The sequence below is a fragment of the Neofelis nebulosa genome, chromosome 9 (genome assembly GCF_028018385.1).
Source record: "Neofelis nebulosa isolate mNeoNeb1 chromosome 9, mNeoNeb1.pri, whole genome shotgun sequence".
In the NCBI taxonomy this organism is placed as follows: domain Eukaryota; kingdom Metazoa; phylum Chordata; class Mammalia; order Carnivora; family Felidae; genus Neofelis; species Neofelis nebulosa.
In genome coordinates, this window is record NC_080790.1 from 13,534,104 (window position 1) to 13,556,734 (window position 22,631).

Genomic DNA, 22,631 nt, shown 5'->3' on the forward strand with positions numbered 1-22,631 from the left:
ATCTCAAGAGGATTGCACTGAGATGTAGATGCTTGGGAGAATCACGCCTTAGCTGGGTGATTTATTCCTACACACCAGCCGTACACCAAGAATGTCTCACATTCATGTTCCAAGAAAGTTATAAATTGGTTCATTTAATGGGCCCATAATAGAATAGTCAAATTTTGAAATGTTAAATCTATTAACACCAATGGTTGACTATATTTGGCATCAAGATTTTTTAAATGAATCCATCTATGGTTTGGTATTATTATAAAACTTTTTCCGAATGCAAATGGAATATATAGATCAATACTTTTACAATTTTACAGATGAGGAAGCCGAGTCTCAGAAACATTAGTTAACTGCCCCAAATTGTAAGACTAATAAACACCAAATAAACCAAATAAAACTGAGCTTTCCACTGTTCAATCTTGCTTTTTTTAAAAGTTTTTAAAGTATATTTATTTATTTTGAGAAAAAGAGAGAGAGAGCATGAGCAGGGGAGGGGCAGAGAGAGAGAATCCCAAGCAAGCTCCGTGCTGCCATCATGGAGCCCGACATGGGGCTTGAATCCACAAACTGTGAGATCATGACGTGAGCCGAAACCAGGAGTCTGACGTTTAACTGACTGAGCCACCAAGGCACCCCCATCTTGATTTCTAAAAAACTCCAAAAGCACTCTAGAAACACAGAGAAAAACAACTTATAATTTTTAAATATCCAGAATACCAAGAATAGATGGTTTAGCTATGGTATGCATCAGGTAATTTTCCTGAGTGGTAACCCACATTTTGCTCTTGGTCCTAGGATACTGTCTGATTCAAACCTAACACAATTAATAACATTTTTTAAGTGACACTGTAGCCCTAATATGACTTAAGGCTATTTATTTCAGTTGTTTCCTGAAGTTGGAAATAATTAAGGACTCTGCTGAGTTACATATCCTTATTGAGTTCGTGAGCAGGCAGATAGGGGAATTTAAAGTTGACCTTTCCTTCAAACAATTTGGCATACAACCTATTTGCACTGATATGTGAAATGAACACATTCATATGGTAACTATAAATCACTGTCACTACCAAGAAAGGAAGTTTATGTTTAAAAATTATAGAAAGTTAAGATATTCATTTTATGACTATTAAGTACCTACTTAGTATCTGGGACTGGTCTAGATACAAAGAGTGATAAATAAGACAGGCCAGGTTCTTGCCCTCTTTGAGCTGACATTCTATAGTGAAAAAAGACCATCAATAAATAATCATATAAATTAATGAATACTTTAGCTAAGTTCAGATAGTCTTACGGGCTACAAAGAATATAAAACAAAGTAGTGAGATAGTCGTTGGAGAAGAGGCTATTAATAGTTACTTATTAATAGTAATTACTATTAACAGTATTAATAGTTTGAATAGAAGAACTCAAAAGGTGACATTTGATCAGTGACTTGAATGGTGAGAAGTCAGCCATGAAAGATCTTGGAAGAAGAGCGTTCTAAGGAGAGAGAAAACTAATGCAAAGGCCTTAATGGACGAATGAATGTGGTGTGTATGAGAGAAGGCCACAGAGTCCCTAGGGCTGCAGCCCTGAATAATACCTATTGTCTTGGTAGAAGTAATAGCACTTTCCTTCACTCTCAGTGTGCTCTTTGGACAATAAATTATAAAGTCTCCCTATTGAGAGTTAAATAGGGGCCAAACTATTTGGTTTCAGACAGCAAAAGAGCAAAAAACTTTAGAGACCAGATAGCAAATTAATTCCTTCTTGTTCCTTTGGCCCTTCTTATTTTAATCTGAGTTGGAGTCAAAACATTTTATTTGGCATTAGCGTGATGTATGCAGTAGGATAAGGGAGATATACAGATAAGAGCTGGTTGCCCACAGAGAACATCTCGTGGAACGGTTTTTAGATTTAGATCTGAAAGAGGCCCTTAGTCTTACCTAGTGACTAGAGCAGGCCAAGATACTTGTGCTAAACCAAAGAATTAACACTAAGAGGAAGAGGAGAGGGGGTAAAGGGAGAGGAAGAAAGTGGAAGAGCTCCTGTCCTAAGCGATGCAATTTTCAGTATTCTATATTATCTCATCTTCAATTTTTACAGTTTGTTTTAAGATAAAATGAAAGCTATGAGAGCTTTGATAGCTTGATTGAAGTCACACAAATAGAATTAACTCTCGGATTTGAATCTAACTCCGTCTGACTCTTTCCATTAGGTTATCCTGTCCACCTGAAGCTTTCCAGCTGTCTTCCAGTATTTCTTGATCCGTGAACATGCCATGTTCTTTTGTACCTCAATGTGTCTATTATTTCTACCTGACAATCCCTATCCAACCATTGCAAAGATTGCTTGTCATGTGAAGCTCTCCTTGATTCCCACAAATATGGTTGTTTCCTCTGCCCTTCCATAACAGCCATACAAATCTCTGTTACACAGTTTTATTCATCCATCCATTCATTCATTCATTTATTCAGCTGTTGAATATTGAATATACAGCAGTGAGCAGGACAAACACAATACCCAACCTCACTGAGCTTATGGATAGAGAAGATTAATTAGCCAAGATATCAATGTCATTAAGAAATGTCTTTATTAAATTTCCTTTATCTCATTTATTCATTCATTTGTCCATTCAGTAAGTGCCTGCTATGCTAACAGAGATCTGATAAAATATTGAAACATTTTTGAAAATGCAAATTCAGTGTGAGCATGAGTCTCAAAGTGTAAGACCAAAGTAGTGAGAGATAAAACGGAAGGAAAGGCACCAGCAAGATCATGGTGTCCTCTATGGGTACTTTGAAGGAATTTATACATCCTTTTTAGGCAACAGGGAAGCACTGAAGGCTTGAAGTGGTCAGATATTTATTCTAGTAATAACAGTACAGTGACAGTGTGAAGAATAAATTTGAAGGGTAGAGACTGCAGAAAGACTAATTACATAGTTGTTGACAAAAAAACAGTGGAGTTTAAAATAAAATAGAGTTAGTCAAGGCAGAATTTCTGACTAACTAGGACTAGGGTACAAGGAATGGAGAAGCATATACAGCCTCCTAGGTGTCTGACTGGTATTGTAAACTCATGACTCTCCCCTGAATTACTGAGACAGAGATGAGGTCTTACCACTGTATCCTCCATTATCCTCAAAGTTCTTTAAAAGACAAGTAGCCCGTTTCTTCTGTCACCTTCTGTTTTCATTGATGCACTCTGGGTGAAAGCTGCGTTTGAAGAGAACATTGGATTTGTGGTCAGGAGATGTGGCTCCGGAACTAGATCTTAAACAGACATTCTCTACACTCTTAGAAGAAGCTTATGTTTTCTCTAGGCCTCAGGTTCTCATCTGGAAAAGGAAAGCATTGATCTAAGATCTATTTGTTTACTCTCTCCCTCTGCACCTCAGCCTTCTCAATTTTATAATAAGGACTATTAATTAGATTTTACAGAGATCTTTTCAAGTTCTCATATTTTAATGTGAGTTAATATAGTAACCTAGAGGAGATCTTTCACTATTCAGCATGAATGTGCTACCATAGAATCTTTTACATTTTTAGGGATGTCCTTATCGCTCCATATTATCCATTGTAACTAAATGTGTGCAAATTATTTTTCTCTCCCATTGGATCATTGGTTTCTACGGGAAATAAGCAAGCAACTTCTTTTATTTTTATTTTTATTTTATCTATTTATTTTGAGAGAGAGCATATACGAGGGGCAGAGAGAGAGAGAAAGAGAGAGAGAGAGAGAGAGAGGGAGAGGGAATCCCAAGCAGGCTGCACTCTGTCAGCACAGAGCCCAACGTAGAGCTCGGACTCATGAACCATGAGATCACAACCTGAGCTGAAGTCGGATGCTTAACCAATTGAGCCACCCAGGAGCCCTAAGCAAGCATTTTTTATTTATCCCCATGCCCAGATAGATACATAGTATGATTTCTGCACATAGTCTGCACTTTTTATTGATTTGTAAGGAGGAAAAGAGGAAAACAACATACTTCATTTTTTTTGCAGTAAATAGTTGTAATTATAATGTGTATTCAATGTTGTATGCCCACTTTTTGCACTTAGCATATCATAAGTAATTTGCCATGTTTCAAACTTGTACTTATGCTTTTATATTCCATTGAGTCAACATACCATAATTTACTATTTCCCTAAAACTAGAGTTTCTACCATTACTAAATAAAGCTGTAATAAATATATCCCTTTGTATAACTTTTTCCTCTTGGAATTTTTCTTTAAGATGGGTACCCCTGGTATCAAAAGTGTTGCTGTTTACTGCTTCTTCATTTCTATTTTTAAGTGGGTTGCAGGAACATGCAGTTTTACCGTGCTTGATTATTTGTAGGAGTGGACTTGGCCACTGAGGTTTCATCTCTGTTCATACTCTGTTCTTGTTGGTTGTTTAGTTTTCTATCAAATTCTCTTAGCATTTATTTTTTTTAATTTTTAATGCTTTTTTAAATTTATTTTTGAGAGAGAGAGAATGTGTGTGAGAGAGAGAGAGAGAGAGAGAGAGAGAACAAGCAAGAGAGGGAGAGAGAATGAGGGAGACACAGAATTGGAAGCAGGTTCCAGGCTCTGAGCTGTCAGCACAGAGCCCAAGGCGGCACTCGAACCCACAAGCCGTGAGTGAGATCATGACCTGAGCCAAAGTCAAATGAGCCACTCAAGCGCCCTTCTTAACCAATTATTTTTAAGCACCTTTAATATTTAAAAAACATTTATGTTGCCTATTTTTTCTTCCACTTGACGTTTGTTATTTTTTTCTGGTGTTTTTAGACTCCCTAAACTTTGAATTTATGTAGTTCTATCTATCAATCTTATCTTTTATAGTTTCTGTCATTGCTTTTGCTTAGAAAGTCTAACTTGACCTTAATAAATAGGTTAAACATGTTTCTCTGGGTTTGTTTACTATTTGTGTTTATGCTGGTATGAATTTTCTATGTACACTCTGATCATTCATCTAACGGTTCCCTTAATAATTGGAATTTGCTTTATATATAAAGCATATAAAGCTATGTGTATGGATACACATAGCTATTAACATTTTGTCTAGCGTATCTTCAGTTTCTATTAGTTTTCTTTGACGTATTTTTATATTAAGCTGTTTATTCCGAATGTTAATGATTTTTTAAAAGATGGTACATAGTGTGGTTCTGTTGCAGGATATTTTTTTTTTTACCTCAATACCCCGGATTCGTTGTCTCACCGCTTCGAAGAATGAAGAGGTAGACACAAGATGAGAAGCAGACTAAAGTTTATGAAGGTATAAGATTAGAAAGTAAGAATTTGAGCATAAGGTCAGAAAGTAAGACCAGTATGAAAGCTCTCTTTACAGAGAGGTGGCATTCGAAGGTGAAAGCCTGCGGACTGTAGGCAAGGGACTTTGTTTTGTAAGGTTCTGGTTGGCTCTCTCTTCCCTTACCCTTTGTTCCTTCTCAGGTTCTACCCTTATTGGGTGGGTAACTCTAAATGCTTAATCATTCCTTTTTGATTGGCTCATTTGCATTGTATGAGGCATGGTCTATGGTCTATGGTCTAAGTTCCTTGTGGGTCATACATTTTATGGTCTACTACTTATTTTTAGTTAGGTCTTTTGTCAAATTCCTGAGGGGAACCTGAGAGGGGAGTAGATGGTGTCTGTTGCATACTTAAGAGGAACCTTACCCCCCAGGGAGTTTGTTGTAGTCAAACCCTCCCAGCATTGTTCTAAAATACTTGTTTTTCCCCTTTGGGGGCCTCAGGTCCCAACGTCTCCCTCTCTGCCTATTTTATCCTTTTTTCCCTATCATACTTCTGACTTACATTTTTTCCACCAAATTGCTATCAAAAGATGATGGCACCACTTATAAAATTATATTCCCTTCTCCTCTTGTTCTGAAAAGCTTCCCTGATCATACATTAAGTAATTATGTATAGCCGAGTCTATTTCTAGACTCTCCATTCTGTTACGCTGATCTATAGGTCTATTTTTGTGCCAGTAAATCCTTCACTTATTCAAGGAAAGCTCAAATTTCCTTTCCTGAGTCTTTGCTTCTTCTGGTTAAACATCCTCCGTTCCTTCAATTGCTGCAGTTGTATTAAGCATTCAAGCCCCTCCCCAGCCCCCAAGGACCTGAAGCTGGTAACTGGGAAAGAAACAACCTAGCCTCTAGGTACTGGAAATTGCCTCACTTGAGTAAAGAAATGCATAGATCAGGGCAACACCCAGGCAAGAAAAGAGAATGGTGAACCTTATATTGAAATAACAGTTTCTGTTCTGGAAAGTACTTTCTTCTTTCTCATCTCCTTTAACAGTGCAGAATAGTGAACAGTGGATCAGAGCCTTGCAGGGTTCAAGTGCAAACTCCACCAATTTTTTGCTGTGTGACCTTTGGAAAGTTTCCTAAATTCTCCAAGTCTTATTTGCCTTGAGTGTAGAATGAAGGCATAGTAATATCTACTTCATTAAATTACTATAAAGATGAAATGCATAATCCATAAACACAATAGTAAGTGATAATATAAGCTATGGTTATTACTGCTAAAATGTTATTCATATAGATTTATTGTTTTATTTAACTCTTTAAAAATTGTTAATTGAAGTACAGTTGACATACAATATTATATTAGTTTCAGGTGTACAACATAGTGATTTGACAATGATATATACATTACACAGTAAGGGTGGTTACCATCTGTCACCATACAAAGTTACTACAATATTGTTGACTACATTTCCTATGCTGTACTTTTCATCCTGATGCCTTATTTATTTTATAATTGGAAATTTGTACCGCTTAATCCCCTTCACCTATTTGGCCCATCCTCCCACCCCCTTCCCTGTGGCAATCATCAGCTTATTCTCTGTGTTCATGAGTCTCTTTCTGTTTTGTGTTTGTCTGCTTGTTTGTGTGTTTCATTTAAGATTTTGAGGTAGTTATTAACATACACAACTTAAAGTTTAAAGAACGGGATAGGAAAGGTTCAGGAACTTGCCCAAAGTTACAAGTTAATGGACATGCAAGGGTTCGGGATCTCCCTCTCTAACTCCTAGGCCTATGCTCTTCCTTGTAGATGCCATCACTGCACAGCATGATGGAAGAAGCTACTTGTGACTGATTCTTTGGGTTCTGCCTTGGTTACATAGGTGAAGTTGTAAGTTCTTAGGTAAAGGTTAGTAAAAGTTTCAAATGTATAATATGATATATATGTCTTGAGATTTCCTTTTGGTTTCAGTGTGGAAGGGCATTAGATTAATGGGAAGTAGAGATATGATTGACTATTCATATGCAATATTTATTTAATATTCATATTTAATATTCAATATGCAAATTGGCTGATGGGGAAACATATCCCTTCAAATTATTACTCAACATACTGCTCCAAGTGACAGTGACACAGCCCAGAAGCATTTGTCATCCCCACAGGGTGCCAGAGGAAGCAGCACTTCCTCTCCCTCAGCACATGTTACCTGTGCTCTCAGAAGGCACATGGCCGTCCGGGAGGGAGGCCGGTGGAGGATGCCACGTTAGCAGCCTGTGCACACAACTGCCAAGTCAAACAGAACCGGAAGGTCTAATTTTAGCCCACTCAGCCTTGGCATTGTCCCTTTTAGCCAAGATATTTTTCAAGCACCACAATAAAGTGCTTTGTTCCAGCCTTGCTGGATACTTCACAAAGGCCCAGCAAGGACAGGGTGAGCAAAATTCAGAACTGGAAACACATCAAAGACAGGAACCTCACTGGAGAGGGTCAGCACTCCTCCAGCAACCTTTGGTAAATATGTCCTTTCCATCCACCTCCCAGAGCTCCAAGAAGGGGCCCATGGTTGCCTCCCTCTTCCTCCAGCTTGTCAACCTTCTATTGGCTGCCTGTCAACAGGTGTCTTTTCTCTTTCGTGCTAGGATTTGCAATTTACTCATTCTCTTTTCCCCTGCCTAATAAACCCACTTCTTTCCATATATCCAGATCTTGTTTTCTTTCCTGAGATGTCCAGAAAGTGCCCTAGATTAAGAGCTAGAAACAATTTTACCATTTATAAGATTTGTCCATTACAATGACCTAGTGAATTAGGTGAGGTGGAAACTTTGATAGAATTTTTGGAGATGAGAAAACCGAAGCTCAAAATGGAAGCCAACTGTGGCTAAGGTCACACAGGAAAACACTGGTGGAGTTGGGACTTGAACCCAGCTCTGTGCATTAGGGAAAGTCGTGGTCCACCAACCTGTCAAAGCAGACAGTCCACACAGGCTATTTGGGAGGGCCCTGGAAAACGTTTCCTGAGAATGTCAGTTGGCTTTATAGTCAACAGCTCCAAGTTGAAGACTGTGAATCACCATTTCCTTATTTCCTGGAAAGAAGGTAAGGAAGGTTGATCCACAGACACATCCAGTGATGCTACTGTTTCCAAAGCCTTTGTAGGGGAGGAAAAATAATTTTCGCTTAACCTTTCCAGGTTCTTGGCTAAGATTCCCACCCCTGGCCCCCCATAATAAAAGACAAGTCAACAGGAGGAAAACAAACATAAGTCTGATAACATGTATACCTCTTGCATACAAAGGAGATACCCAGGAAAACCAAAATGGACCAAATCATCACCTTAAATATCATCTCCAGCTAAACACAAATAGAATGTGAGGGACAGAAGGCAGTTTGGGGGGTCTGTCAAGCAAAACAGTAAACAAGGGTATGGTTGTTATGCACATTTAATTCAGTTGCCTTCTCCATTGACAGAGTTTCTAGAGATTTAGTCATCTCCCCCTTGAAGCTCCAAAGTGAGACACCCTTACAAATGGAGATTTCTCTTATGAATATAAATGTCTCTTTCAGAAGGGTAACTTCTACTCATCTGTTAGAGATTGCCCTATGTCTTCTGTTTCTTAAATATACTCAGCCTAAAATAACCCTACACCGAACAGGCATAGATTGGGGTAGCAAATTCTGCTCCCTTTCACCTTCTTACCTCTTTCCTTTGACCTTCAAGTAGATCTCTCTGGACCTCATTAGACAATCTTAATCCAGCCTTAGGCAGCCATAAGTGATGATCTCTGGGATCATCATCTTTTCTATCTTTTGAATTTGAATTTCAGTTATTATAATGAATACTGGAGAGTGCTTTAGCATTTACAAAGCTCTTTTCTATCTTATATCTCATTTAAACCTTGTGATAACACATCAAGATTGATATTATCATCATCAGTCTCACATGGTAGAGCTGAGCCTCAGAGAGGTTTCCTGACATGATAGATTCTGAGGGTCAGGAACTCTGACCTGGCCACACTTTGTCTCCCCATCAATGCTTCTCCAGGGCTTTTGAGATGGGTGAGAAGGTGGCAGATTCAGGGTTCTTCTGAGCCTCTCCTCCATGTTCATCATTTCACCCAGAGCTACCCAAGATAGTCCTCAGAGTGGTCTTTGGTCTGGAAGTGAACCCTGACATATTGCTGCATCAATTGTTGGAAAAGGGAGTGGCATTAATTCAAAGCATCTTGGAAGTTCCCTTTCCAGGATGCCTGAGACTATTTTCTGAACAAAAGACATTTTGTTTGTTGAGATTATTTATATATTTTTTATGATTATAAATGTTACATGTGCTCATTATAAAAAGTTCAGAAAGATATTAAGAAATGAAATATTACCATTATACCACCAGCAGTCATAACCACTGTTAAGATTTTGATGTAAATTATGTACTGCCCAAAGTTTCTGTGCACACAAGCTTGAGCTTGCATAAAGCAAAGCTTGCATAAAGCAAAGGCAAGGTGATACACATACTGTCTTATGACTTGCTTTTCTAACTTAACAGTATTGCAATGTCTTCTCTCCTCTTTTCTTTCTTTTTCTGGACCTCAAGTGCACATTTATGGTAATCATACTCCTGTGTTCATGGCACACTGTCATCATTGTATATATAAAGCCCTTTTTGGATTTTATTATAAATATTTTTTTTATTTTCTGTACTCCCACTTTCCTCTTCCATTCTACTGTGTTTAATACATGTCCTCAGTTAAGTGTTTATCCTTAAAAATACATAGTTGTTTTGTATATTCACATGTTTTAATGTAAATAAATGACATCAAATCAATACCAATGTATGTCATTAGATGTAGATCTCTATTACTACTTCTAATGGCTTCATAATTTCCATTGTGCGGTTATAACCAAATCAATTTAACTAGTTTTCTATGACGGACATTTAAGTTGTTTCTTAGAAGGTAGGGTTTTTAAAATTATTTTAAACAATGCTGGAGTAAACATCCTAGTATATACATCTCTGGATTTTTGTGATTGTTTCCTTGAGATAATTTTGAAGGACTACTTTGCAAATAATTCTTCACACAGTTTTTCAGCTCCTAAAGTAGTTTTATTACTGGTTCCCTAGAGTTCCCTCCCACACCTCCCTCTTTCTTTGTTCCTCCCTCCCTGTCTCTCTCCACGTTGCTGGTGTCTCCCTAATGGCACTTAGCACATTCATCTTTGATCTCCGTTTCATATGTTCTCTCTTATCGCTCAGCTGATAAGCTCTAGCTAGTTGTTGACAGAGATCACATCGTAATTAATTGGTTCAACAGCATTTCTTGGGCACCTGTTCAGTGTAATCTGAGGCTAACCTGACAATCACTCTGCCCTTGGGGAAGCCCAGGTCTAGGGAGGTGGCAGACGTGCCTTACGGTGGGCAGACGTGCCTTACAGCGACCATGCCCTGGCAGGTGGCGTGGTGACAGCAGTGTATACAAGAGTCAGGGTGTAAAAGAGGAAGCCAGATAGTGAAGTCACCCCAGATGAGGTGTCTCATCTATGTCTAGAACATGGTTTGGAATTTACTAGAAGGCTAAAGGGGAGCTAATAGGAACTGCCCTCAAAGCCAAAGGAATAGCTAGTACACAACCAGAGGTTCAAGTTGATGCAGCAAGTTGGATCACGGGCAGGAGTGAAACTGAAGAGCTCCTGGGTGTGGGGCAGCAGTGGCCCAGGTGAGTGGTCTGGAAAGCCTGCTGCGGATTGGATTCAGGGTGAGGCTAATGGGAGTCCACTAAAGGGGTTAAGCAGGACAGTGGCATAATTGGATTTGGTGTTTTAGAAAGGTCATTTGGCTATTATGTGGAAGATGGATTTCAGGAGGGCAAGACTGTCGATGGGAAGCAAGTTTGGAAGTTTGGATAATGATAAAAGTGAGAGATGATGGCAGTCTCAACTAAGGTAGTGGCAAGAAAGAAGCTGATGGATTTTGAAAGAAAGTTAGGAAGTAGGATCTACAAACTATTTCACTTGATGATTGGTCGGATACAGGGATGTGATGAGAGGTAGAATCCTGCACAACCCCCAGGCTCTGAATGGACCCTGGGCAGATGGCAGGGTCATTTACTGAGAGAGGAGCGCAGGAAGATATATTGAGTTTGGTATGGTTGTAGGATACAAAGGTGGAAATGTCTAACAGGCAGATGGAGATATTATCTAGTATTCAGGAAAAGCTTACCTTGGAGATGATTTGGAAGCCATCTTTATCTTTGCAATATAGCATAATATTGAATAAAAGATTCTTGAATCACTGAATGAATGAATGAATTTTTAGTGTCATTCTCCCTTCAAATAGAACATTTACTTCTATAAGTAAGTAAAGTTTACTTCTATAAGTTTGTTTGAGACTTTCAAACTCTCTGTATTTAAGACCCACCTGCATGAGTTAAACTATTTTTTAAGAATTATTGTAGAAATAACAATATAGGGACACAGTAAGTGCAAACAGCTCTCAGAAAGGAAAGACCACCAGCCTGAGAATCGGAAGACTTGAGTGACTTTGCCACCACCTATAGACACTTGGACATGTCACTCTCCCATCAGGATAGATATCTCAGATACTTCTGAGAGCAAGGACTTGGATGTCTATCCTGACCGCTGATGCTCAAGGCTGCTCCCAGCCCGGGGACTGGTGATGTGCAGGTGACGCAGGCGCCCCTGCTCTGTGATTCTCTCCCGCAGCTCCCTGCTGCTCTGAGATAAGGGCCACGGTCCTTCCCCACTGGGACCTGGCAGCACAACCTAGCACACAATCTGTTGGACAGAAGGCTGTGATTATTAATGAAAGCATTTCCTCTGTTACCTCACAGAACTAAGTGAGGTTCTGACACTGCCGGAGACGGCCTGTTTCCTTTCATAGAAATCAATGCTCAGAACACATAGAATGGTTGGAGAAAGATGTACCAGGAAGTAAAAATAAGATGCAGAAAAGTGGGTGGCTGCTTGAAACACTCCCAGATGAAAGGTTACCAGCTATGGGGCGCCTGGGTGACGCAGTCGGTTAAGCGTCCGACTTCAGCCAGGCCACGATCTCGCGGTCAGTGAGTTCGAGCCCCGCGTCAGGCTCTGGGCTGATGGCTCAGAGCCTGGAGCCTGTTTCCGATTCTGTGTCTCCCTCTCTCTCTGCCCCTCCCCCGTTCATGCTATGTCTCTCTCTGTCCCAAAAATAAATAAAAAACGTTGAAAAAAAAAAAAAAAAAAAAAAAGAAAGGTTACCAGCTATTAATCAGCTTACACTTCTGTTCAGTGGGTGAGTGGGGAATTAGATGGAAACTTCACTCAACAGTTGATGCTTAGTCAAGGCTGTGGGGTCCTCAGATGACTTCCCTCTGTCAGGTTGGATATGAAGCACTTTTACTTGGAGGAGAAGAAGCAGGAAGCAGGACCACAGTAAAATTTCCCAAGTGCCGCAGTATGTGTACTTCTGTTTACACATACCAGGTCTGGTATGAGATGTCAGGGTTAAGGTGACGCCTAGATATCGAGGCCTGAATCATGAAATGTCTGCCTCCCCATCTTCTGGAGCCATCCAGTCTGCTGGGTCCCATGATAAAGATAATAATAGCTACTGTTTGTTGAACATCTGCTATGTGGCAGGCACTGTGGGAAATAATTCAATGTGTTATCTCATTAATTCCCATAACAACCTTGTGAGCAAATTTCATCATTTCCATTTGACAAATGAGTAAACTGAGGCTCCAGTGGGCTGAGTAGCTTATCATAGAACACCATAGATGTTCTCTATGCAGCAGGAACATCATTTGATCCAGGTCTGCCCCCAGGATACTTATTTTTGTCCCACCAAACTACGTCCAGTGAAAAATAAAAGAGACATTGTGTCCCAATAGAAAAGGAAAAGAACTTGTAAGAGGGGGTGAAAGGGAAACTGAGTCTGAGTAGAAATTTTTCCAAAGTTATAGCCCAACACCGGGGCGCCAAGTGTGGCTTCGGGTTTAGCCACACTTCCCAGATGTTTAAGAGATGCTCTTTGTGCCTGGGCAAGGAGGAAGAAGGTAATTGAGTCGGACCCCCAAAGCCAGTTAGGCCACTTGATGCCTTGTAGATCAGAGTCCCTGAGCACCTGGCCACCTTGTTACCAGGTAGGTTTTAGTTTGGAACCACCTAGTCAGATCCAAGGGCTAATGTTCACAAGCGGTTCCCATCCTGGTCAGGGCTGTCCCCAGCTAAGGCCCTAGGAAACTTCAGACTCCACCCCTGAGCGGCAGAGAGACTGTTCAGGTGGCAACTTGGCTGGAAACAACTGGGACAGGCCTAGAGAGGGAGGCCACTTTTCACAGCCTGGTGACAGGGACATAGATTGGCTCTTTAGTCCTGCAGGGCCTAGGACCCTCAACACAAATCAGTACCCAAGGGTCACAGACCTGGGCATTATAGCAGCCTCCAAGTCTTCTTACCCAGGCTTAGTAGCCAAGGTGCTGCTAGGCACTGTCACGGACTTGCTGTATTCCCCTAACCTTCCTGGGACTCTTCTAGAAAACATAGGGGTCAGATCAGATGATTGATCCGTGGGACCCACTTCTGCTTTCACCTCCATGTATTTATTATCCTTTCTGGGTTGGAACTCTTGTCATTTGCCCTGATGGTGCCATTGCCACTGCCATCAAAATGTTTTTCCTCATTTATTACAGATCAAATAAGTACTCATGCCTTATCTTGAGTCCCCAGGGATTCAGTCCCTCCTAACCTTACCTGTTTTATGCTTGCAGGCCAGACCTGAGCTGTAATCCCATGAGGTTCAGGGCTTGAGGTAAAGTCATCAAAGAATGCCAAAAGAAAGCATTTTTCCCCTTTTCTGAAGCCGCGGGGGTCCCCAGAGAAAGGGGACAAGAAAGGCCAGCCTGGGATCCACACTCTGCCTTTGGGGAGATGCTGCTAGAGGCTTGAGAATACTCTGTTGAGGAGGCTACAGAGGAGAGAGGCAGAAAGAGCCATTGTGTCAGATAATTGTCCTTATTAGAAAAGAAAACCCCACACAATGTGCTGGGCAACTTTGAGGCATGGTTTTCAGCGTTGCTTTAACCATCTCTGGAAACTAGCAACCTCCTGTCATTTGTTTATAGCATCCCAGGGAGGTGGTGATGGAGATTGTTTCAACAACCCAGCTGGGAGATAAACGTGCATCCTGGCTTGCAAGCTTTGGGTGTTTGGCCTGAGGACGGCGTGCTGCTGGGGTTGGAGGGTGGGATCCCCCAGCCGGGTCAGGAGACCAGGGTTCTCATCCCCACTTGGCCGGCCATTGGGTGCCCGTGCGATCTTCGAGATTCTCAAGCTCTCTAACCTAAAATCAAGGGGATTAAAAGCAGAAGAACGCAGGGGCAAATCTTTTCAACTTTGGTCTTCCCGAGTTGTGTGATTTTTAAATTCTTAATGTTAGTCCCAGTACAGGATCTTGAGACAACATCAGGGGTGTCAGAAGGAGAGCGCGAGCCATTAGCGAGAACTTAGGTTATGTCTGTGCTGCTCTGTGTGTCTTCTCCTCAGACCATCTACTTTGATTTTTGTTCATGATTTTCATCACTGCTCCCCCAGTTGACATGCGTTGCTTGTTATAAGTACAGATTTCCTTCTAAAGGAGGGTCTTAGGAAGCTGCATTTAAAAAAAATTTTTTTTAATGTTTATTTATTTTTGAGGGAGAGAGAGAGAGAGAGAGAGAGAGCATAAGTAGAGGAGGGATAGAGAGAGAGGGAGACACAGAATCTGAAGCAGGCTCCAGGCTCTGAACTGGCAACACAGAGCCCAAAATGGGGCTCAAACTCACAATCTGCAAGATCATGACCTGAACCCAAGTTGGAGGGTTAACTGACTGAATCGCCCAGGCACCCCAGGAAGCTGCATTTTTCACTAGATAAGGATGATTCTTTTACTCAGGCACATTTGGGGAACTCTAGTTTAGAGCTGTCACCTGAAGACCACCACAGGTGAAGTTGCCTGATCTGGTGGGCATTTGTCTCTCTGTCCCCAGTGCTCCATAGGTCTCTGCTCTGGGCAGTCATGTCATCAGATCCCACATCCCCAGGGGCGTGAAGGTCTCCTGCATCCAGTTCTGAGCTTTCCAAGATTGGAACCACATCTTCTCTGTATATCCCACCATGCCTAGCACAGAACCTTTCTTGTAGACGACACCTATACCTGTCTGCCGAGCTGAGCTGCCCAGAGCTAACCAGGCCAGGGTCATTGTTGATGCAAACTATGCTATCAAGAAGAAGAAGGGAGAGTGGTAGGAACTTGTCAAGTGTCAAAGAGAAGACAGCAATGGAACCGAGCCTTGCAGGAGGAGTCAAGTTTAGACAGGTGGTAAGGGAAACAAAGAGCCATCCGGGCAGGAATCTAAGCATGAAAAGGCCCGTCTCTTCTAGTTATTCCAGTGTACAAGTGAGGAGCCCAGGGCTTAGAGAAAGCACCTGATGTATTCAAAGTTGGCCCAGGTAATCTTACACTACAACGAGCTCTGCTCCCATTTAAGACTCTTTCCACACATGGCTATATTCCATCAGCCTCCAACTGAGCCTCTAAAGCTCTTTCTCTGCTCTGAGCCCTGCTTCCAGGCCTCGTTCCCCACTGGTATGCTTATCCTGTGTGTATCTGCATATGTGGCTGGGCCTCTCTCTCTCAGCCCCCAGTCTTTGCGTGAATCTTGCCAGGATTCAGCCAGGCTGATGGCCAGATTACCTGTGAAAAGCCAGGCCTGCTGTTCTGTGTGCCTCATTGCACACAGATGACCCTGTTGTGTTCTAGGAGGTTGGACTTAGATATCAGAGTGGGTAAATGACCAGCTCAGGGCAACACACACACACACACACACACACACACACACACTACTTCAATCTTCTCTCGGACCCAAAGGGTTTGTGGAGGAAAAATGCCCATGGGTGCTCCTTACCTCCCCTGGTGGTCTTTTCCTCCTTTAGGAAGTCTCTCAGATCTGTTCTAAGGGCACTCGTTCATGTTCTGCCTCTTCTGCTCTGGAGACGTGGCTGGAAGTGGAAGAGAGGTGGGCAGAACTCAAGGCAGGAAAACCAGTTAGAAGGTGGCTGCAGAATCCAGGCAAGAGAATATGACAGCCTGTATCAGGAAACCAGTGGGGTTCTGGAGAACGACATGTATTCTGAGCAAAGCTTTATTAGCTGGTTGAGCTAAGGCGAAGTACTCATTCTCCCTGAGCCTCAAAGTCCTCATCAGTAAAAGGCAGATGATAATAATCTCTTTCTTACTGGGTTGTTGCGTGGGTAAATGTTGCCGCATGAAGACTTGTAAACTGTAGAGTATGAAAACATGGTCTTTTCCGGGTATCATTTGCAATTTGGTGCTGGGCTTTCATCACCCACAGGCCCATTCCTGGTGCCCATCACTGGTCCTGTTCTATGCCTGTCTTAATAGACTGGAATGCCAACTTTAAAATAATGCACTCAAGTGCCTGTGCCCTCCCTTCTTAGGCAACAAATGTTCAAGTACCAACAGGCGCCCAGGTAAAGAATCCACAAAACCAACCTGTGTGGACTCTTTCAAGACAAACCAACTTCAAATCTGTGACTCATATTTTCATATTTACAGAACTTATGCTACAGATCCGTGAATGATGGGGTTGGAAGGGCCTTAAAGGTCATGTGTTCCAACTCATTTGTTTTTCAAATGGGGAAACTGAGCAACAGAGGAAGAAAGGATTTGCCTCAAGATCACAGAATGAACTAGAAACAGAGCTGGGATAACCTGCAGCCCCCCCCACACATGGAATATTTTATTTTATGTTATTTATGTCATGAAATCTTTTTATTGGGAATATGATACGCTTTACTGTCATTTTTACCCTTTCTGTTGTCCTGCTGCCATAATGAAAGACACTACTGGCCCATATCACTGCAGCCCCAGGACAAGGGGAGTATAGATGGGGAGAGTTAACCCAATGCTTTCCTTCACGTATCAGATATTACTAAGCACCACATTTATGCCAAATACTGAGAATATTGAGACAAAAGACATGAGCTCTGGCTTGAAGATGTTCAAAATTTAGTGACGAAGACAACAAAAAAATGGTCTCTGACGGGGGTGGGGGCAGGCCATTTTCCAAACAGTTAAATGAAACATTCTTCCCATCTGTTGCCTGCATGTTATATTTATACTTATGATTGCATTGACTCTTTTCATATATACATTACTAGGAGACTGACTTTCCCAGAAAGAAACATACCAAATACCACAACCTGATGAAGGCCAGTGCCAAGGTCCTTGACTGTGGACTCCACTGTGCCCCTCATTCATTCATCCCCTTAAAAATTATTTGTTGAGCACCTAGTACAAAGTAGCAGGGATGCAAAGATAAATAAAAGACAGTCCTCTTTCCCAAGAAACTAACAATCCAGTAGATTGGATAATGAGTAATGAATAATGACTATGAAATCTTTTACAAGAGAGTGGAGATGCCTTTGAGAAAGGATGCCTAAGCGAGCCTTGGAAAGTCAGCAAAGGTTTCACAGAAGAGGTAGCATGTGAGCGGGGGCTACTTAAAGAAAGAGAAGAAGTCTGCTGAGCAAGTGAAAAGACAGATGGGCAGAAAATGAGGATGTGAGTAGGCAGGACAGGTGCCAGGCGAGGGAGATAGGGCTGCATCCTGTAGACAATGGGAAGTATTGACGGTTTTAGGGAGAGGCTCAGAGAGCAAGGTTTGTATTTTAGAAATTCATTCAAGCAGCCATACAGAAGGTGGGCTGGGGTCAGAGATCTCGGTGAGGATCATGAACCCAAACAAGGGATGATGAAGGCAGTGGCAATGCTGCTTTGAGCCAGGCCAGAATTTGATTTTCTCTGTAACCCATCTACTGCCAGGCACACCTAAGTGATAATGCTGAGCATGACCCATAACCAAGAAGCATGAAGTGATGCATTTGAGTCTCCAAAATGGTGATTCATGGTCCTGACAGTGTTCCCTGTGTGAGACCACCCTCTCCCCAGTCAGTCAGCAGGAACATAAATGATCCATGGAGAATCCACGCTTCCTTGCTTAAGAGAGAAGCTGACACGCTGTTGACCTTCTAAAGGCATTTTTGAAGGCAGTTTTTAATAACCCTTAATCCATTTTCCCATCATTAATACAGACCCACTCTGGCTTGTGGTTTTGGTAAACTCTAGCAGTCTTTTCCCAACTAGGGCCTGGCAAAGTGACTGATCCCTCTCTCATCCCTTCTTTCAGCGCCAAGAGGCACTGATTCAGCCTTGAGAGCTTTCCTGCTTTTGCCCCTCCTGTTCCTTCTGAAATGCCTTCCATCCACCTGTCTGTCTGTGATTGTGCATTCGAGTCTTGCTAATCCATGTTCAAAATCTGGCTCTGCTACGCATTACTTGTATGATCTTGTACAAGAGAGCTGCCCTAATCCTTATTGCAGAGCTGTCATAGGGCCAAAGATCGAGGGTAAAATGCTCAACACAGTGCCTATCCCACAGCCAACCCTCAGTATTCAGCAGCTGTTATTGTTAGGTGAGATTCTAGTGCAGAAATGAAAATTTGTAATTCTCTACTGCAAACAACAAAGTGAAGTCCTGAAAGTTTGGTAATATATCTTTCGATTAGCAGGGTAACCATGGATTAGAGTGTTCTTACCCAGCTTAATTACACTTGACACCTGAGTACCCAACTTGATTTCCACATCCAGCTGTGGAATCCCACAGTAACCTATTATTAAGAGACAGTTGCTAATAAGAGACATGGAGCTTGAAATTAAGAGCCAAAATCAGTCGAGACGCTCCACGATAAAAGAGCAAAGTGGCTGCTCCTCGGTCCTTTGCTCAAACAGAAGAATTTGGAAGAAAAATGGCCATTTTCATGATATCTTCTCACTGTGTCCAGCTGGGATGATGCTGAGGAGGAAGCTTTCCCTGGAAGTAGCAAGAGTGGTTTGGTTTCACTACAGTGAAAGGATTTTCAATGTTAGGGCAGGTCACTGACAATGGGTATGGAATCTGTTGTAGAAGGAGGCAAAAAAAGCCCCAACAAAGCATGTGTTGAGATTACCCTTTCTGGGTGATTGCAAGTATAGACCTGCCTGGAGCCTGAGAGAGAATTTGTCTCAAGAACATTGAAGGCCTAGATCCACTGGGGTAAAATTTTCAAAGCCTAATTCAGTTCCCGCATCAGGGTTTTGAAGATCTTGTGGCACTTTCCTTATTCTGGTGGTCCTTCAGATTTTCAGTTTAATTTTGCTTTTTAAATCAGTCTGTGGTTAAGCTTGGTTTTCATTCTTTTTTTGTTATAAAACAACAACATTCAAGGGAAATTTTTAAAAATCACCTTCAATTTTCTGGCACTAATACAAAAAATAGTTTAATTTTGGAGTATTGTTTATCTTTGTTTACCTACTTATTTCTTAATTAGCCATCACAGTAAATCTGAAAGAGTTTAGTTATTATATAATATATATAATATAATACAATACAATATAATATAATATATATTTAGTTATTATATAATATATATTTAATTATTATATAATATATAATATATAATATATACTTTAGTTGTATGCTATATGTGTAACATATATATTATATACATAATTTTATTTAGGAAGAAATTTAAGATAAAACAGTTCATTAATATTGCCCTAAGTAACATACATGGCAAACGGTCAATAACCTGGCACATAACTGATATAGGTAACATTATTTTATGTATTTTATGCACTGTTATTTGCTGATCAGATTTCCCAAGTCTGTTTGTGATCACTTGGCTATAAAGCCTTCTCGTTGCGTGTGTCAACAATCCCATTTAATATCCTTACAAACTACATGTAGCATTAGGCACCTAGGCGGCAAGTGCTAATGGATTTTAATTCAGAAAAAGAGGGCATAAACAGTTCCCATGTACTTTACATGAGCAAAAACAAGGATGGCTCTTTCTCCATGTAGGATCTATGCCATGTAAAAGGGGACACGTGACGGGGAAGGCTGAGCTCTGCTGCCTCTTGAGTTGTGAGAAGAGTCTTGTTCTGTCCTCTCCCTACTGGAATGCCAAATAGAAGGAGGCAGACTTGGGGGGACTTTGACCTGACACACGGGAGGGAGTTCCCACCAAGGGCTGCTCAGGACTCTGACGTGGCTCCTAATCAAGCTTGAAATGACCACAGCTAATTGCATTAATTTGCTTTCCTTCAGGCAGAATGGGGAAACAGAATAGCAAACTGGCCCCTGAAGTGATGGAGGACCTGGTGAAGAGCACAGAGTTTAACGAGCATGAGCTCAAGCAGTGGTACAAAGGATTCCTCAAGGACTGTCCAAGTGGGAGGCTGAACCTCGAGGAATTTCAGCAACTCTACGTGAAGGTAAATGGTTTCCACCTCTTGTTTTCTTAAGGCCACAAAATGCAGTCTTCATGAAATGTAGCTTCCTATGGAATTACAACTCCAAGTAGCCTATCTGTTTCAACCTGGTGGTTTTCCAACCAAAAGGAAAAAATGGACATTTTTAAAAATGCAAAGGGGTGTGTTTTTTCCAGACGTAAGTCAAGCAGTTTCTGAATAAGAAGAGTAATTGTTCAGCCAAAACACTGACTAGAGTTCAGAAGATGACAGTGTTGGGTGAAGGAACAGTAGAAATCTCAGATAATACAGTGTTTGATGATGATTGTTGACAAGCTGTTAATTATACTATTGTTTGGCTTGCTAAAGGTATCTGCACCTCTCTCCATTAAAGAGAAAGTACCTGGACCCTTTTTCACTACAAGGTGTCTTCCTATATGCAGATAAGAAAGAAACCTAGATTCCCACATCAGCACATTTGGAAAGGGGTAGGGAGGTCCGGTATACATTTGGGCATCAAGGTCTACAAAATGAACTCTTAACTCAGCATTTTGTACCGTTTACAAGTGAATCTTACCCTGGACATTAGATAAAACTGTTCCATGGCAGGCATAATTTCTACTGCAATGGTATTATTTTGGTTTGTCTGGGTTTATCAGTTGTATTGTTTCTAGATTTGGCAGGATCTAAGACATTCTATTTTGCGTACACTTATCTAACGCTAGCCTTGTGGAAAAAATGCATTGTTTTTCTTTTAACTTTTTCTGACTAAAATACCAAATAGAAAACGTTGCTTTTATCCTTTAAGTGTAGCAATCAGTTTGAGCAGTTGAACCATCCGCGTGAATATATGTGTGGAGGATGATTGTATAGGCATTGTTTTTACCTCCTGAAGTTGAATGTTTCACATAGCTTGTGGTCTGGCAATTCCATCCTTGCACAAGCAGGGGCACGTATAAGAATGCTTATAACTGCACTGTTCACAATAGCAAAACTGGGAAACAACCCAAATGCCCATCAGAGGGAGAGTGGAAAATAAACTGTGATGTATTCACATAGCAGTCAAAACAGTTGATCTGTAGTGACACGTTAAGTGCAAAAAGTGAGTCTTAAAATATTCTAAATTAAACACAAAGAAGGTTACAAAAATATTTTACAAGACTACCAATAAATGCAATAAAATCATATAAAAAGGAAAGCAAGATTGATGAATACGGGATCCAGACTGGTGGGGCCACATCCAATGGGGAAGAGGCAAGGGACAGGATAGGAGTAGGGCCACAGGGGTAGATACAGATTGTATCTACGTTGTAGCTGCGGTTTCGGGTGGTGAGTTTGCAGATGGGTGCTTATTGCATGATTAAAAGCTCAATAACCCTGTAAGGACCACTGATGAGTGTCAGGGACACAGAATTCTCATTAATACAAAGCTGAGCAGCTGGGGGCCGCAGGTAAATACAAAACTATCTCCTTAAATGTGTGTCGAAAGGTACCCTTAGGGTGGCCTGTGTGTATATCGTAAGATCACTGTGCCATTTCTAAGATCGAAGAAATTAGTTTTTATCGTGTAGAGCTCTTTCAGGTAGAGGTGCTGAGAAGTGCATTTATTGTTCAATTGATATAAATTGCTTTTGCAGAGAAGTGGGATCATTTGCATTTTCTTAAGTGATTAGACCACTCTCCATAGTTTTGAAAGTCACATCTTCTAACATTTTATCACCCAGGAGTTAGCCTGAGCCTCACAACTGTCTTCACTCTCAGCCCCAAGGGAAGTACAGACAAATGAGATTTGTCAAAGCTACTTTCATATCACTGGAGGTCATGCAAGCTGTCACTGTGTTTAAGAAAGCTCTGTGTGCCACATTCCTCACTATTTGTTTCAAATGAGAGCAGTTTGCCTTTGAAGAAAGAGTTGAAATGCAGGAAATGAGGTATTTCATTTACACACTGAAAGTACTCAGCACTGGAAGAGCACCAGCCTCAAGGTGGGGGCGGGGGGCATATAAACATTAAACACGGCTCAGCTGTGGTACAACTGATGTATATCTACCAACATCATCCACCTCCTCCACC

The 22,631-nt window shown here is 41.2% G+C and overlaps 1 protein-coding gene across 1 annotated transcript in view; it reads left to right on the plus strand.

The window, feature by feature from the left end:
• VSNL1 (visinin like 1) overlaps positions 1-22,631 on the plus strand; it is a 98,281-nt gene that overhangs the window by 19,290 nt on the left and 56,360 nt on the right. The window contains exon 2 of the mRNA XM_058682584.1: positions 20,416-20,582. Within this exon, the coding sequence (XP_058538567.1) occupies positions 20,421-20,582 (162 nt within the window). The 5' untranslated portion in view covers positions 20,416-20,420. The remainder of the gene's footprint in view (positions 1-20,415; positions 20,583-22,631) is intronic.